Source organism: Barbus barbus, assembly GCF_936440315.1.
Source record: "Barbus barbus genome assembly, chromosome: 4".
In the NCBI taxonomy this organism is placed as follows: domain Eukaryota; kingdom Metazoa; phylum Chordata; class Actinopteri; order Cypriniformes; family Cyprinidae; genus Barbus; species Barbus barbus.
In genome coordinates, this window is record NC_136732.1 from 36,148,196 (window position 1) to 36,166,542 (window position 18,347).

The 18,347-nt window shown below is 41.0% G+C and overlaps 1 protein-coding gene across 1 annotated transcript; it reads right to left on the reverse strand.

Moving 5' to 3' along the window:
- Nucleotides 1-428: 428 nt before the first annotated feature.
- LOC306869117 (uncharacterized protein) lies at nt 429-16,260 on the reverse strand. Its single transcript, XM_079415731.1, has 51 exons — nt 16,045-16,260; nt 14,572-14,763; nt 14,181-14,203; nt 13,947-13,982; nt 13,072-13,164; nt 12,612-12,683; nt 12,225-12,269; nt 11,773-11,826; nt 11,187-11,240; nt 10,826-10,879; nt 10,655-10,708; nt 10,503-10,556; nt 10,371-10,415; nt 10,190-10,243; nt 9,856-9,900; nt 9,711-9,764; nt 9,282-9,380; nt 9,123-9,167; nt 8,875-8,973; nt 8,680-8,733; nt 8,356-8,463; nt 8,219-8,272; nt 7,961-8,059; nt 7,796-7,849; nt 7,489-7,587; nt 7,260-7,313; nt 7,103-7,156; nt 6,837-6,890; nt 6,677-6,730; nt 6,376-6,420; nt 6,164-6,262; nt 5,893-6,000; nt 5,646-5,753; nt 5,489-5,542; nt 5,319-5,372; nt 5,105-5,212; nt 4,906-4,959; nt 4,712-4,765; nt 4,439-4,600; nt 3,765-3,872; nt 3,443-3,550; nt 3,291-3,344; nt 3,080-3,187; nt 2,937-2,990; nt 2,728-2,835; nt 2,573-2,626; nt 2,350-2,457; nt 1,977-2,256; nt 1,654-1,844; nt 1,309-1,551; nt 429-985 (listed from the first exon to the last, which is right to left on the reverse strand). The coding sequence occupies exons 1-51, from the start codon at nt 16,124-16,126 to the stop codon at nt 839-841; spliced, it is 4,347 nt and encodes a 1,448-aa protein (XP_079271857.1). The 5' UTR covers nt 16,127-16,260; the 3' UTR covers nt 429-838.
- Between the last annotated feature and the right edge of the window lie 2,087 nt (nt 16,261-18,347).

The window sequence follows — 18,347 nt, forward strand, 5'->3', positions numbered from 1 at the left end:
CTTAACAAAAGCTCTGCTGTCTGGCTCTTAGCGTACACTTCAGAAAGAGAGACATCTGTTACAACTGGGCAGCAAGATATTAGGATTTATTTAGCACCAAAGGCCCTGTGAGCAAAAGCAACGAACAATACATTACTTTTAGAAAAAACAAAACTCTTGAAAAAGAATTTCTTGCTGACAGGACCTCATTAGGAAATAGCACCTTTACAGCTGTCACTTGATCCTTTAACCATACTTCTGCCAAGTAAAATCCTGACCTGGTGTTGGTCAACACTGGGAATTGCAGGTTTCTTTTTTGAGGTAGCCATAAGACATCAAAACAAAGTTGAACCCCTGTCTCTACTAGATGTACTTTGTGTGACTCTTGAGAGTAACGTTGGCATTCGGCACCCGGTGGTCCAAATGGGTATAACACAAAGACACTTAAATGTCATTTTACAGATTTATTTAACACCTGAACATGGTACAAAGCATTTGGTTTTGCTCTTTCATTGTCCTTCCTCAGTGGTTGAAAAAAGTCACTTGCATCAGTGATGTTTCTTTAAAACTCCAGGGGGATTTTACACTTTATAAGCATATATTATTTTCTTGTTGCCAGTGAAACAAATGAGTCTTCTAAAGTATCCTCAGTGTGGGTGGTGACAAAATAGTGGTCCAAAAAAAGCCTGATAACACACAACCACTGTCTTCTGAAGCGCAGGTCTAAGCAAGTGGACCATTTGGACAGCCAAATTGAATTCTAGGGTTTGATTTTAATGCATAGAAAAGATTTTAGAGAGATGATTGCTAGAAAAAAAACACACACGCACACAAACAATCTCAAGTCCAGATTTCTTTTTTACAAGAAGCAGACTGGGCCAACTTCAATGCCAAATTCCTGATTAGGTGCACCAACGTCCATAGGGGCGATGTCAATAATAGGCAGACGGGATGTTTTCGTTGTTTTGTAGTCGATGACTGTCTTGCCCCATGCACCGGTGTGCGACTGGAGAGATGGAAAGAAGGAAAACAGGGATAGAATTAGAGCCTATTCAAAACCATTCTTTACGTTGCAATAATAACAAACATTTACGCTGCTAAATTAGTGGTGCTTTTTTCCTTGCGTTAATTCCCTTCTGCTTTTATTCTCATATGGAAGTTAATTCGGATACAAGCTAGTGCTAAATGAATAATCACACTGAAGTCATGCTTTGATGTTAACTGTCATTTTAACAGTTTTTTAGCTCCCACATTCAAATGAACTGTACTGTTGTGGTTTTAAGACTGTGTGATGGTCACATCAAGGAAGGATAAAGATGGAGAACTCACCGTGCAACCATCCTCAGTGACACTGTATGTGAAGCGGCTGTTGCCCTCTGCTCTGATCTCGATCTCGTTGGAGCCCTGCAGCAGAAGAGCCTTTTTCAGGTTGCCTGAAGCCTGGTCCATGTATGCAATGCTGTTCTTGCAGTGGTATGTGATATTCTGGGAAGCCTCAGTGGACATGAGGCGCAGGAAGGTGAGCTGAATGTTGACATCCTCAGACTTGGAGCCCTCGCTGCCATACTCGAACTGTAGTTTTTGACAGGAAAGCACGAGAAAATCAGCAAATATAATAAACAGACATATGAGGACAAAGCCTGTTATACTTTTTGGCCTAGTTGACATTCTCACCTGGAAGCCATCGGCCATGGCCTCTCCGAACCAGACGTGCTTCTTCTCCTTGATGTTCTTGCTTGTGTACCAGTTCTTCTTTGGAATGGAGGACTCAGCTGGGTAGACGCAGGTCTCGCCAGTTTCCATGTTGCAGTAGACCTTGATGGCATCCTGGTTGCAGCCCTGGTCAGGGTCGATCCAGTACTCTCCTGTGTTTTATTTTTGAGAGGAATGGGATTAATCGATGCATGGCAAAGTAGTATGATGCAGGGTGAGAAATGTAAAATGACTTAAGAATTTAGGAATTTAGAATTGTTGTGCAATGGAGAAAGGGAACGTACCGCTCTTCCAGTCTGGGTGGCACATCTTCAGGTCACGGCAAGTGCGTGCAGGATTCTTCTTGGTGCCATCTGGGCTGATGATGCTCTCAATCTGTTGGCTCAGGGACTTGAGGGTGGTGTCAACCTCAAGGTCACGGTCGCGCATCACATTGGCATCGTCGGCACGGTATGAGCGGAAGGGATCAGGGGCCTTCTCCTGTGGCTGGGCAATGAAGCCGATATCAAATCCACCACCAGAGGGTCCAGGAGCTCCAGGGGCTCCGGGAGGTCCAGGAGGTCCCTATACCAAAGAGTAAACCAAATATGGCGGGGTTAAAGTGTATATTTGGTTTTCTGGGTGCACAGTCATGTAGAAAAGGAAAGAACCACCCACGGCTGGTCCAATTTCTCCATTACGACCACGGGGTCCAGGAGGTCCAATGGGTCCAGGAAGTCCGCTCATACCATCCTTACCAGAGGCTCCAGAAGATCCAGAAGGGCCCTATTAATACAAAAACAGAAACATCCAAATCTAATCAGAACTAACTCCAATACACACTTAGGCCACCATGTATATGCTTCAACTACTTGATCAAATATTTTATAATAATATTTACTCTAGGTCCAGCAGGTCCAGAAGCTCCAGCAGGTCCAGGCTCTCCAGAGGGTCCCTACGGGCAAGAATAAAAAAAAATAAAAAACAGGATTCAAACTACGAATATTATATTTGAGATTTCTACTGAAGTTCCATAAGCTAAATAGAGTCACTTACAGGAGGTCCTGGGGGTCCCTGCATTCCGGTAAATCCTCTGTGTCCCTTCATGCCTCTCTCACCAGCCTCACCAGTCTCACCCTTGTCTCCACGAGCTCCAGCAGGTCCCTGGATAAAGACATTACCCCCTCAGATGACAGTACAGTGCGTATCACAGATGGAGCTACACATAGACTCTGGTTTGGCAATTCTTTTAAGTTGGGACTTACAGAGGGTCCACGGGGACCAGCAGGGCCAGCAGCACCAGCAGGACCAGAAGGGCCCTAAGAAGATAAAAACATATGAGTTACAATACTCCCATGCTTTTTAAGCCATCAGCAGTTCATTTCCTTATTTAAGATGGGACACTTACAGTCTCTCCACGATCACCAGTCTTTCCAGCAGGGCCAATGGGTCCAGGAGCACCAGGAGGTCCAGGAGCACCGGGGGTGCCAGAAGTGCCAGTCTCACCACGGTCACCCTATGTCGGGAGCAGAAGAACAGGGACACAATCTCAGTCACAAAGCCTAATGTGTGGCGTAGAGGTTTGATTTGTATGGGAAACTATGAAGACTGCAGCTTACCTTGGGGCCAGGAGCACCATCACGTCCAGCAGAGCCCTCATTACCTGGAGTACCCTAATTTAAAGCAAATTAAATAGATGTCAACAAGGCAGGATGATATTTATGATTTCATTTATATAGGTAGATGTTGGTATAAAGGTGTATATCCTCACCTCACGACCAGGCTCGCCAGGAGGTCCAGCCAATCCAGGGGGTCCCATGGGTCCAGGAGGTCCACGCTCACCAGAGGAACCAGAAGGTCCTTGTTTGCCAGGCTCTCCCTAAATAGCATGATAAAGAGAATGAAAGCTATACCAAGAATGATGCTTAAGATGCCAAATTTCCAGCAAGATAAACACTTGAAAGTAGATACTGACTGAATAACACAACTATACCCCATGAGTGTATGGATGTAAATGAGAGATTTGCGTGCTGTGAGTTATTGAGTTCAATTAATACATCAAAGAGAGTTAAAAAAAAAAGGAGAATACTCACAGATGTGCCGGGGAGACCAGGGAAACCACGCTCGCCTCTTTGTCCAGGGAGACCAACAATACCACGCTGACCACCAATACCTTGAGGTCCAGGGATACCAGAAGAGCCCTGTAAGAAAAGTATTAGTGGAATATTAATGATTTAATATAGGAAGTACATTGCAGACAATGTCTATATTTCATTATGTCTATAGTAGACCGTGCGTTTTTATAACTAGAAATTGTTACAATTAAATATCTACCAATCTATACTAGCATGGACATCAGACATGGACAGGAGGACAGAGGATGAATCGTATTTCCCTCTAGCAGAGAATGAACTATGACAAACAGTTGTGCTAACAAGCACACAGTTGTCGTACAATTGGACTCTACCAATAATCAATTAAATAACTACCACTTGTGGTAGACAGAAAACTCACAGTTGAGGTACAATAATTCAAGCTATAAATTTGTAAGATAACAACAAAGATTAATACTAAAGCAAAACAAATCCATAAATTAAGAAAATATGTTGTGCACATATAACACTGCCAAAAAGTGTGAGGATTTGAGAAAACTGCTTAAGACATCCTAATAATTTTCCCCCAATTGACTCCCAAAATACTTTAGTCATGTACTCGACAAGACCAGAAGGTAAGGCAATGATGTTACTGATTGGCATGAAAGACGTACGGGAGGACCCTCAGCTCCAGGAGTTCCTTTCTCACCAGGGGCACCAGGTGGTCCAGCAGCACCAACCTCACCAGTGCGCCCAGAAGGTCCAGTCTCACCACGGTTACCTTTCTGGCCCTCCTTACCAGGGACTCCAGGAGGTCCTGTGGGTCCAGCATTTCCCTAAGACAAGAAGCAATTAGAGAACCATTGTTAATTATGGAAGAGGATCACTGTTAATACTTTAATGTATTAATTAGTACTATCTATAATCAGTGTTGTAGTGATTCTTACAGCAGGGCCGGGAGGTCCAACTCTGCCAGCAGCACCAGGGAAGCCAGTAGCACCCTTTACAAAAATGTAAAAATGGATTAGTCTAATAATAATACTGTATGTCATTTACAAGTGTCTCAAAATACTGCCATTTTTAATTGTGGTAAGTACAAATATAACACCCAAAAATATAAAATTAAGGAAGTCATACTCACAGGAGGACCAGCAGCACCGCGGGCACCCTTGGGTCCAGTAGAACCAACAGGACCCTGTATAGCACAAATAATTTTGATTAAAATTTTGCGTGTCAACATTAGTGAAGAAACTATGACTAAAACGTGGTCAAATGTTATAAACCCAAAAGAGCATCAGTCTGTTTTGGATGAGAAGATTATCGGGGGAAGATGATCACACCTGAGGTCCGGGGGCACCAGTCGCTCCTGCAGGTCCTGGAGCACCAGCGTCACCCTTACCACCATTGTCTCCAGGCTCTCCCTTAGCACCAGGCAGACCATCGGCACCCTGTTGGACAGAAATGAGTTGTTTGACATAAAAACTGGCCTGTAATAGTTAAAACATTTTTATAAGGATATATATATATATATATATACTAGAGTTTGTTACTCACAGGAGGTCCAGCAAATCCAGCGGGTCCAGGAGCACCAGACTCTCCACGCTCACCCTATTCGTAATTGAAGAAAAGGTATTGCCATCAGATAATTTTAGTTAAAAACTTCAACGTTTTGGTCAATATTGCGTAGCATATGTGTGTATCTTAAAGTCAAGGATTGTGCTTACAGGTGGTCCACGGGCACCAGTAGGTCCAACAAGTCCAGGAGCACCACTCTCTCCCTATGTTAAAATACAAATGATTGAATCATAGCTAAATATGTTCTTCAACTTTGTGAGATGGATACATTATGGACATATGGAATATAGCTCAAAAGACACTCACCTTGTCACCAGGAGCTCCAGCAGGTCCAGGAGGTCCAATTGGTCCGGTCATACCACGGATGCCATCTTTACCAGGGGCACCATCAGTACCCTTGGCACCTTGGTCACCCTGGGATAAGAGATTATCGTGAGTTTTTTTTCTTTTTTTAGAGTTTGCGCTATTCAGTTCAGTTGCTCAGTTTGCTGTGCATTAATACTGATTTTTTTGGTGTCAGGAAAGTTCAGAAAGGTGCATCATTAGTACTCACTCTGTCACCCTTAAGACCTGGCAGACCAGCAGAACCACGCTCGCCAGGCATTCCTTGAAGTCCGGGAGGACCCTGAGCACCAGGGGCACCTGAGGCACCAGCATCACCCTAAGGAAGGAAGAAAAATTCATCTTAATGTTAATACATATTCATTGGTACAGTGCCATCGTTCACTTCAGGAGTTTGATTCACATTGAAAAGTACCCTTCAGATTTTGCTTAGCCGATCGCTGTAAATGTATGGTACAACATCAAGGACAGGTGAGACTCACCTTGGCACCATCGTTACCAGCTGAACCAGGAGAACCACGGGCACCAGCAGGACCAGCAGGGCCAGGGGCACCACGCTCACCAGGGAATCCTCTGTCACCCTGGGTAAAAAGTATTGAGAGATACCCTCAGTTCTTGTCCATCTCACATACCTAGAACTACAGTCAGCTTTATGGACTATGTGCCATTTGACGATCATGCTGTAGATACTCACTCTAGATCCAGAAGGTCCAGGAGCTCCAGCCTCTCCAGGAAGACCCTGTAATATGCCAAAGAAGGCAAATTAGTATCATATCATCTGGCCTTTTATTTCTAATGAGGGTTTCTATAGGACTTAATTACTGTTGCCCATAGCCCGAACTCCATGCTTAAGCTTCCTTTAAGCATAAGTGTCCTTGCAAACATTGCTAGACCATAAATCCCCTCTAATTGTTTTATAATATAAGGAAAGTTCACAGCCTTAAGTTTATACAATTAACAGCAGTTCCATATCAACACACTGGCTAGCAACTTACCTGCTCACCAGACTTGCCAGGCTCACCAGTAGCACCCTGAGGTCCTGGCAGACCCTGTCATTCAGATGGACAACAAAGAGATGAGCACACCAATGTCAATGTCTATAACAAAAAAAAAAAAATGTTTTTTTGGGTTGGGTAAGATGAGAAACTCACTCACCTGGAATCCAGGAGGACCACCAGGTCCCTGTTCACCTCTCTCACCAGCAGGCCCCTATTCATGAAAAAACACATTAGCCAGATTGTTTAAATCGAGTAATTGTATTTCAATGTTATAGAGAGTATTATTATAATGTAGTAGATTGAAGCTGAAGATGTATTTTAATGGTGGCCAATATATAAACTGTTTTAAATGAGACTTAAATAACATTAAACGACAGGAAACCATATGGCAAATGCCTTATGGGATACTGAAGTGCTACTTACAGCAGATCCAGGAGCACCAGGGGCACCAACATCACCATCCTTACCGGGAGCGCCCTATAGTTTGATACAAAACACAATAGAATAAACAACAGACTTCAACACTATGAACTAAACAAGCTTGACTGTGGTGTGGAAAACAAAAGCTATAGCTACTTACAGTGGCACCAATAGCACCCATCACACCTCTCTCACCAGGTTTGCCACCCTCACCCTGTACAGGGGCAGAAGTAAACATTACACTTAGAAAGTGTTTAGTAACAATCACACATTGAATCTGACCTCAAAAGTTTCTTATACTTAGAAAATAAACTATCAAGGTCTGATTGTCTGCAATTTGGCTATACAGTGAGCATATTGACTTTTTAAAGAAAGTATGGATCACTCACAGCAGCACCCTTAGGTCCAGGGAATCCCATGACACCAGGTTGTCCTCTGGCACCAACAGGGCCAGGTGGTCCAGGGCGGCCATCTTGTCCAGGAGCACCCTGTCAAAAATAAAACAAGACCTGTGAGTTTGAACGTTACCCACCCTGTATCAATCTCTGGGTATGCAGTGTGTGCATTTTCGACTGTGCTGTAATAAAACATCTCAGCAAGAGTTTTCATGGATATTATTATGTACAGTATGGGATTAGAGTGCATGTGGAGCTGATGGTTTGTTGTGACATTCTGGAGAATTGTGTGGGCACTCACAGCAGCTCCGGTCTTTCCATCAGGTCCAGGGCTGCCAGGGCTACCAGTCATACCCTGTTATGAGAATGAAGATAGAGGGGGTCAAACGGTAGTCACTGGCACATTAATACACAAACAATTCAACCAAATGATGTGTAGCATTCCTGCTGATATCAGAATTCTCACCTTGGATCCTGGCATACCAGGTTCACCATTGCGGCCAGGCTCACCAGTGGCACCCTTAGGTCCAACAACTCCAGGGCCTCCACGCTCACCAGTGGCACCCTGTTATAAAGATCAGGGAGTGTTGCATTTATCATGATCACTATTTACCTTTGGTGAACTATGGGATATGAACATGATAATATCCTAAACAGATTTTGCACCAATTTTCTGCTTAATTGCTAGCTTAAAAAGGATGTTTTGTATCTTTTGTAGACTCACCTTAGGACCTGCAGATCCATCCGCACCAGGGAAACCACGAGCACCAGGAGCACCCTGCACAAAGAGGTATGTAACTGTTATGGTCAGGGCCACTTTTAAGGTTCTTACAAACTGAGAGGTTTGATGTGGGTACATACACGTTCACCAGGGGCTCCGCGGACACCGGCAGCACCGGGCTCACCACGAGCTCCTCTCTTGCCTTCCTCACCAGAGGGGCCAGGGGGACCCTGAATTCCTTGGGCACCCTGTATAAGCACACAAGAAAAAGGAGATAGTTAGAAATGATTGTAAAAGCCAAAAGCATAGTTGCTTTGTGAAAAATCAGTGAAGAGCAATGATTTTTCTTTTTTTGCAAACATGTAGAATAGTTTACCAAAATTTGCATGATAAGATTGATATGAAATAAAACAATGACGTGGGTGACAAAGTTTCTAGCTGAAATAAGTGAAGTTTATACTTACAGCCTCTCCCTTAGAACCAGCCTCTCCTTTGGAACCAGGGGCACCGACCTCACCCTGTAAAACGAACGAAAATTGTCAAGAAGAAATAGACAGAATGGCCTTTTCTTTAAAAAACAAAAAATTAAATGTGTAAAATAATTCATATTTTGTGTTAAAAAAATGTAGCTCATCATCTGAGAAGAAATGGATACTTACAGTGTTACCCTTAGGGCCTGGGGCACCAGAAGCTCCAGCAGCTCCAGGAGGACCACGAGGTCCAGGGAAACCAGGAGCACCAGCAATACCAGAAGCGCCCTGCAGGTAGCAGCAGAGAGAAACAAAAATGTAGCTTTTAATATACTAACACCAATGTTCTAATCCAGGAAGAGGAACTATTTTGACCTAAATATAAACTTTATTCAAGAAGAAGTGCATTTATTGATAAAGATTAAGACAGTACTTACAGGAACACCCTTAGCACCAGGGGCACCATCAGCTCCATTGTTACCCTACAGCAGAAGGAATGCAAAATGGACAAGGTGGTCATTACTGAAGTGCGCAAATAATTGAAATTTAAGATTGAAAACATTTAGATAACGTGATATATAAAAAGATTCACTCACAGCGGGTCCAGCAGCACCAGCAGGTCCAGGGTTACCAGCCTCACCACGCGCTCCCTGGGGTCCCTCTGCACCACGAGCTCCCTGAGGACCAACCTCTCCCTGGAGAAAGCAAAGTATAAGAGTGAGATGGGTCAATATAACACCTAGGAAGTGCCACAAGGCTCATCTCATCCCTCAATGTAAATGCAGCGTTGTGTATTTTTATGATGCTAGAGGAGAAGTTTGTTTGTCAGCTTTGACCTACTAACACATTTACCAGAAATTAATTATTGGCCTACATAATTGAGATGACTGACAGCTGCCAAAAACATCTGGCTCCATCAGCCCAATTACAGTGCCACCTTGTGGTACTCTAACTCCTGTTTGGTTTGATTTGGAATCTGAATGTGTGTAATTGTGAACAAATGAGAGTATTTTCTTTTTTTTTACCTTAGCTCCAGGGCCACCAGGGAATCCTGGGGGACCAGCAGGGCCAGTTGAGCCCTAAAATTAGAAAGAGAAAATAAATTATAGTTAGCTTAAGTTTTTACTTATTTTTTTATATATATATAAATTTTTTTTAAAGGCTACTTACAGGAGGACCAGCAGCTCCAGCGGCACCATCGTTACCACGAGCACCCTGAATAATTGAAAAACATTATTATTTGGAACATATTCATTATTAATATTAATATGTGCAGAGGACAGGATTTAGGTAAATGCTGTGTTTTATGTTTGAGGGATGATCTCAACCTAAAAGTGCAGTATGTCTTTCCAGAATGATGATAAGCTATCATGAAATGCTCAATATACATGTCTGTCCTGTATTTGCAAAGTACACAATGTCACATCTAAAAATAATATATAACACTGCAACAAAAGTCATATATTACAACATTAATAAAGTTTATGCTTATAAGGTTACTTACAGCAGAACCAGGAGGACCAGCACGGCCTCTCTCGCCAGGCAGACCACGAGGACCCTGGAAAACAGAGTTACATTAGAAAAGAACCACAAATTTAGATGTTGAAAATAGGGTGAATAAGTCATATGCCGATAAGTCATGAATAAGCCATGCTTATTCAGTGTGAACAAATGCTATTTCTTACCATAGCTCCAGGAGTTCCGTTCTCACCAGAGGCACCAGGCTCACCCTAATGGGGAAAGCAGCATGTTAAGTGGTCTGCTTACTTTGAACTTCAGGTTTAAAGTGTGATAATTGATTTTAATTCTGATTTCACCTTAGGTCCAGCAGGGCCACTATCTCCCTTAGATCCATCTAGACCGCTGAATCCCTGAGGTACAGAGGATTAACATTAAGATTTGAGTAATGTGGACATAAGTTGATATTCATCAAACAAGAGGAATCACTTCTTAGATCTAGAGAACTCACTCTGTGTCCCTTGATGCCTGGAAGTCCAGGGGTTCCGGGGAATCCACGAGCACCCTAGATAGAATGAGAAAGATGTTACAGCCAATTCTCTTTCTCATACACTATAATGCTACTAACTAATACAATGCAATTATAAGAAATCCTGTGAAGAGTCCTTTTGGCAACACTCACCTGTGCGCCAGGGGGTCCGCGCTCACCAGGGCGACCGGGTTTGCCAGACTCACCCTACAAAATCAGAGAAAAACAGATGAGAAAAGAGAAACAAACTGAATGAAAAGAATGACGAATTATTTAAAGCCTAAAGTCTTTTTCGAATGAATTATGAGAAATGTTTGCTATTTCACTGTCACTATTTCCTAACGTCTCTTTATCCATTTCTGTTTGACATTGATAAATACAATACTTGTTTTCCTGAAATCCTAGTGGAAGCATTTTACAGTACTATAATTGAAGTAAACTGCATAAAATAATGCAGTTTGTTCTTTTAAAAGCTCCTTATATCTTCTTAAACTTTAATGTGTAGATTACTTACATCCTCTCCGTTCTTTCCAGGGGGACCAGCTGCACCACGGGGACCCATTGAACCCTAAACCAGGAAAGCAGCAAAAAAAATAAAATAAAATCTAGGTTAGGAAAATACATTTCCTGTCCATGTGAGTGTATTTACGTGTTTCACATTGTAGCGGCATGAGTGAGTCACACCTTTGGCGGTGTGAATTATCCAGAAGCGGAAAAAGTGAAATATCGACTAAAATGACTTTTTACTTTCCAGTAAGAGACCTCTGTTATACATATGCACAGACTGGATGTCATGCATCCACTCAGTCGAAAAAAAAAATCTAGGTGGCTGAAAATGTATGAACCCTGTACCCTTTTGACCTCATTTGACCCAAATGGGTCAAATTGGAGTCACATATATATGAATATGTGAGAGTAATATTAATTTGGGTATATGTAAGCAGGTAAAATGACCTCAGATTTCTAGGGTTTAACTGCTAACTCAGTCAGTAGAGGATATACAATCTTTTTTTGTTTGTTTGTTATTTGTGTAATTTACTAAGAAAAAGCTGTGTGTTTGAGTTGATGAGTGCAGAGGTCATTTGTTTATAGATACTCACAGGAGCACCAGCCTCACCAGGCTCACCAGGGGGGCCAGTAAATCCTTGCGGTCCCTTTAAAGGAGGACAAAGGGCACAAATGACAAGAAACACAAACCTGAGGAACACAGTGCTATTAAATGTTAAAATAAGCCTTGAGGAAATTGGTACTAGCTAATTTTGACTTCCTGGGTGGATCTAATTAAAATGAATCTATTCAGATTTTCCCGGGTTCCAAATTGCAGTCATACAACTTATTTCATAATGATAAATTTGACTTTTATTTGGAAAATTATTATTATTATGTTTTTTTTAAAGCTACAGCTGTACTGTGTATATCTATCTCCAACTGTATGGTGTATGTTTGTCTTAAAATATTATCTTGTTTTTAGCGTAATTTAATTATGACTTCCAGTATGCAACTGGTTTAAAATATATATTAAGCTTTCTAAGAACTGTTAGGGAGTACTCACAGGAGATCCAGGAGGTCCAGGGGGTCCACGGGAGCCCATAGGTCCCTGTAAAAAAGAGACATAGGATATACTGTAAGTTAGCCTGACAAAGTAATAACTGATATATATATATATATATATTCATGGGACATTTTGTTTGATGCTACAGGCCTTCATATGCCTGTATGCCATAGATTAAAAATATACTAAGCATGTGCTTGTAATGCAGCAGCTGATATCATGCTGTCTGTTAATAAAGAGCTGAACGTTGATTATATAGAGGGACAAATAAGTTTATAAGCATTTATTGAACTGATATTTGCATCACTCAGAGATTTGCAGGACGCATATGTACTATGTGTGCATGCATGTATAGGAATGTGTATGTTAGCATATGCACATTTTTACCATGGGGCCTGGGATGGACATTCCTCCTCCGGATTTCTCATCAAATCCACCAGACATCTGAGGAGAAAAGTTCTGTGGAGGGACACAGAGAAAAAAATGCAAAGCTCTTGTCAGTCAAAAGATGAAATGAGAGGCCCTTAGAAAAATCTCTGCTCATCTCAGCATAGGACAGGAAGAAACATAACTGAACTTATCTAGCTCATGCTCAGGTTTATCTTTGCATGCCTGAGTGCAACTGTGGCTACTGCCCTGAGGGTGCTGTCCACTTAAATGGTGCTGAAATGTGTCAGCCCTGTGACCTAAAGGTCTTTTAAATTTGAAATCTGATTTCAAATTATGGCCTAGAACAAGTGAAAATTCGCACCTGACCTAAAGGCTCATCTAAGTCACACCTTTCAACACCTTTCACCTATCTGTTGGAGAAAACTAGTATTTTCCCTTTTTAGGGTGAGATACTTACTCCACCAAGGCCTGGAGGTCCAGGGGGGCCTGGGGGCCCAGGAAGACCAGGCTGTCCAGGGATTCCGTCATTGCCGGGAGGGCCAGGAAGACCCTGTTTGAGATCGAGGGAAAGGAAAATTAGGATTTAAGTGAATGAGGCAGATGCAACACTATGGTACAGACAGGTTTGTACACTCAAAGCAGTTCACATCAAAGCCTTCACAGTTCAAAATGATGCACCGCATCTATAGATCAGTTTTTTTTGTAGAGGTATAATTAGTGGAAAGTGGTGGGCTGATATATAATTTGGTTGTCTTTTTATATTAAATACAGACTAAATCATCTCTCGCATCACAAGTGTTCAAAGCACCACAAATACCATAAAATAATACAATATAAGCCAGCAGCATGTGTATGTAGCAAGTAATATTTTTGTATTTTTGTTGTTATGAAGACATGTCAGAATTAATGCATATCAGTAGAGACTTTCTGTTTTCAGACATACGAGTACTTATGAGTTTTGTCTCAATTTACCTTTGTGTGTGTTTATAGATATAATATATATAAATATAATATAATTCTATTTAATTTAATAATACATATTTATTGTGTTATGATTAATTAAATTAATAAAAAATGATATATATACACACACACACAAATATAAAAATCAAGAAATCCAACTGAAAATCAGGTAAGCTATAAAAATAATTATAAGTAACCAATAAGGAAAATAACATGTAAAGTTTTATGCAGTGGTAATGACTGCTGATTTAGATGATTTTCTGATTTCATTTTTTTTGTTCTCCAAGAACTTCAAGATGTTCAGCAACTAAACAAAACCCTTGATTAAGCAATAAACAGATGCATAAAAAGAGGGAAATAGAAACCTACCCTTTCACCCTTCTCACCAGCAGGACCTCTTGGTCCCTACGAGAGAATAATGAACACAAAAGTGTTTATGAGGATTTGTTTTCCCAGAAAGATAGCAAAATAACTAGCTTCAAATGAGGCCTTGAGTATGGTATGCTTATTCATACAGGCAATTTAGAAAGATCCCTCTATGAAACAATGAACTGAAAACTTATTTTAAGAAATGTAAGCTGATAAAGGTAAAACAACATTTACCTCAACACTGGGCTCCTGGAATTCTATAAAGTTGAGGAAAAATTGAAACAAAATTAAAACCATATATAAAAATAGAAAATAATCAGATGCCTCTTTTGGTTTGTAAACGTTCAGCACTAAAATGATAACAGTCAGCCTAACAAGTAAGTCTGTGGCTTTCCCCAATTAGATTTGAGGCATTGCACCTGATTTAGACCAAGAGCAAAACCACAAATTAATCCAGTGAGTGACCATAAGGCCTGAAGCTTGAAGATCACATTTAAAAATCCAGTGGGGAGTGAAAGCTGTGGCTCCATATGAATTTTCTCTGACATTTTAAATGAAGGGATGTGGGGTGGTTCTGTTTGCCCAAGGTAAGAAAAAACGGGGCGTGAGAATCAAGGCGTCGTACCGTCGTCTGGGCAGACGGGGCAGCACTCGTCGTGGGGAATCACTGGGTTGGGGCAGTCGGTTGTGTCCTCGCAGATCACCTCGTCGCACATAACGGTGCCGCTGTCGCACACGCAGATTTGGCATGGCTCTGGTTTCCAGACGTCCCTGTCATTATAGACCTGGCCGTCCAATGTGCAGCTGCCGCCTGTGCCTACGGGAATAACGAGTGAAATAGTTGCATGAGCATGAAAGCAAAAATATTATTTGAGTAGCCTATGTCATAAAATATAAGATGCGCATGTCTAATACAGGTCAGTTTCTTGTTTACTGACGGATGGCGTTAAATCGGTGACGGAAGGTGGGAAATGCTTATAAGGCACTTTTTTGTCGCCTATAAATAATGTCAAAATCTTTTCAATCTCACAAGGACCATGCGACTGGTTTGGTGGTCTATCTATTGAAATGAGGCCATCTTTTGAGAATTTTGTTTTGTAAATATTTCCCGTGGACGTGGGAACAGATCACAGCTCGAGTGAACGCACACCGTTACTTTTGCTTGAAAATATTTGGTTTGAAATGCACCCCTAGGTGGCGCAGTACCGTTATGCCCAGATTGCATTTATTCAGAGGAAAAAGCTTGAGGGAAAATTTCCACGTCTGCTGAAGCTGACCGTCCATCATGAAGTAATTGAAAACTGTCGGTTTGGCAACGACTAACGTTTTCCTTCAGTGGAAAGTCTGCAGGGTCCGCATGTGTTTTCAATCATCATAACAGAGGGGGAAAAAGTGAAAGGCATGGGGGGGGGCCATTGCATACTTAACCACCAAGTGGCGCTCTGAGACTGCTTGAAGTACTTGAGCCCTTCTACAGGTAAAATTAAGGGTCTGGAATATTAATTAAAAGTAAACCATACATTTAAACTTTTTGCATGTCTTGATTTTCTTTCAGGAAATGTAGTTTTGTTTTAATTTAGTTAGCAGACTTAACTATACAGTTTGGAAACATGCTCATTCAAGAATGAGATCATCGCTCTCCCTCTCTTTTTTTTTTTGGTTTGGGGAAAACTTTTTTTAATGGATGTCGCCCATATCCTGATTTTTTTTTTCTCTTTTGCTGGAATTGCACATTTTTATTTTGACTAAGTTTGCTCTCGCTGTGTCTGCTTTTCTCTTTTAGCAGCTGTTGAGGATAACAAATTGCGCGTGGAGGAGAGTCTCCAAACCTGTGCCAACTTGTCTCCAAAGGCTCGCGCATGCAGAGCGTGAAAAGGCCCAGTGGGTCTAATGCACACCCAGACTGAACAAACGTTCTTCTCCCATTCCAAGAGAAAACATAATCTATGCTTAAGGCTATAGGAAGACGCCTGCATAACCTGTTCAGTCCTGAGAGAATAATTTCTCTCTGCAGCATCACACAATAGCCTCACTGCTTCACTTTTGCACCCACTAACCTCCAGCAAAAGCTTGAAAAGTTGTAGAAAATGATACTTACGATCATCCTCGCCTTGTCCTCTTGCCAAAAGCACCGTTGCGCTGAGCAACAGGGCCAACCGAATATCCACAAAGCTGAACATGTCTAAATATTAGACATGTAGACTCTTTGAGGCGAGGGAAGTTCTTTTTTTTCCTTTAGACTCCAATCATACACGGTAGGGTCGGGTCTTCTGTGACTCCAATCCAGACCCCAGCAGAAACTCCCTACTGCCTAAACCATCTCTAGGTCCTGGCTTTTATACCCCAAACTTTCTGGGAGGCGCCGGGAGCAGCAGATAACTCAAGCATGTTCACGTTTAATAGAATAGCGTCCCTCCTTCACCGGACAGGGGGCTGTCTTCACAACGTTTGCAGAGCGAACATCTAAAGAAACCTGATCTCTTAATAAAAAGGTGAGGGTTTGCTCTCAAAACTTCTTTCTGGTGAAGCTAGGTTGTGTGCCAAGGTGACCACCTGTATTGTGGGCATATCTCCGGACTTTTGCTTCAATCTTGAATTCTGGAAAGACCTCTCGACCCAAAAGACTTGCTTTCTTCAAATGAGGGTTTGGTGATGTGGACGACGCAGTGCTTTCTGAACTAAACTTGTTTCGTTTTTTTTAACTTTGTATACCGACGGAATGCTGTTTTTTTTTTTTTTTTTTTTTTTTAAGATTCCATAACAAATTTAGAAAGTCATGTTTCATTAGTGGATTTCTGCAACCAAGTACTGAACATTTATTCTATCTATCTATCTATCTATCTATCTATCTATCTATCTATCTATCTATCTATCTATCTATCTATCTATCTATCTATCTATCTATCTATCTATCTTGTATTAAATAACGTTAAAAGTTATGTATGTATTGTTTAGACAAATTAGGTTTATAATTATTATTCGCACTTATTGAAAATTATTAGCCAAATATTTCGTATTTGTTCTATAAAAAAGTAGGCTAGTTGTGTTTGGTGAATATTCGAAACGTATAAGCCTCTGTTCAGGATGGGATTTTATTATCTTGTTAATAAAAGCATAACAAGAGCAATCTTTTATCTTGCCACAATTATTTCTGTCATTTATAGGCCTACTGGATTGCATAGTTTTTCAATCTCATGAGTTTCAACTTCTCGATCGAACCATAACTGCAGGCTGTACCTTGGTATCATTTTGATTTTACGGAAAACTTCAAGGCAGCAATTAAACTTCATTTTAGTGGGCTTATTTTTGTTACAGTGAAAGACGCCACATTGTAATATTAATAGAACAGAGAGAGAGAGAGAAAAAAAAAACACAAATATGGCCTCATACTATAATAACGGGAAACGCTCTTAAAGGTGCATGTCCTTAATACGCGGCACGCACGAGTCATAAAAAGTGTTTTGGCTTTGTGAACGGCTGCATCTCTCTTCCGCAGACACGTCGCATCTCTGGAGCTGGCCAATCAGAGCTTACGCTCTCCCCCTCTCTCTTCATCTTCATAGCAGCGTCTCATCCAAGAGCTGCGTCTGCCTCCTTATTCCGTTCAGAATAGTGCAGATGAAAAGAGTCTAGAGAGAAAGGGAGGGAGAGAGAGAGAAAACGCCACCTCATCGCTTTCAGGTGCACTTAGGGTCAGTTGCGATGGAAGCACTTGTGCTCCATTCACACACTATGGAGGGTCCAAGCTATTTGACTTAACGGAAAGCATAATGGAAAGGAATGGACATATAAACTCATAACCCTCTGATTTGAAACTTTGATTCTGACAAGTGCAGACTATGTCAAGAGGAACCTGTTTTTATTTGTGCAGTTCAGTGTGTTATGTTACTATCATGTCCTTAAATTGATAAGTGTTTAAATGTTTATATATATATACCATTTAATATTTAAAACATTACATTTATAACATTAACATTACTATTAACATTTATAACATTTAAAATAAATAAAGGTTGAGTACATACATATCTGCATTTAAATACAATACTGCATTTTGCCTGATCAATTTTACAATATAAAAAATCTAAAATCGAATAGTTATTTAATCACATTATTAATTTAGCCAATATTTTTGTTTAAAGCAATTCATAAATAATTAAAAGCCAACATGAAATTGTATTCGCAGTACCACGATTACTAAGTACAAAATCTAAATTATATCTGCGGGAAACAGTGAAAAGATGAAAGGGTTTTTAATTCTGTTTTATTTGATGTTTTTTATTTTCTGTGGTGAAATGCACCATATATCATTGGCAACACACACTGACCTCTCTACAAATCCACAAAAATGACAATTTTTGCTTCTAATTAGTTCCTCCGTCCAACAATTTTCACAAAAAA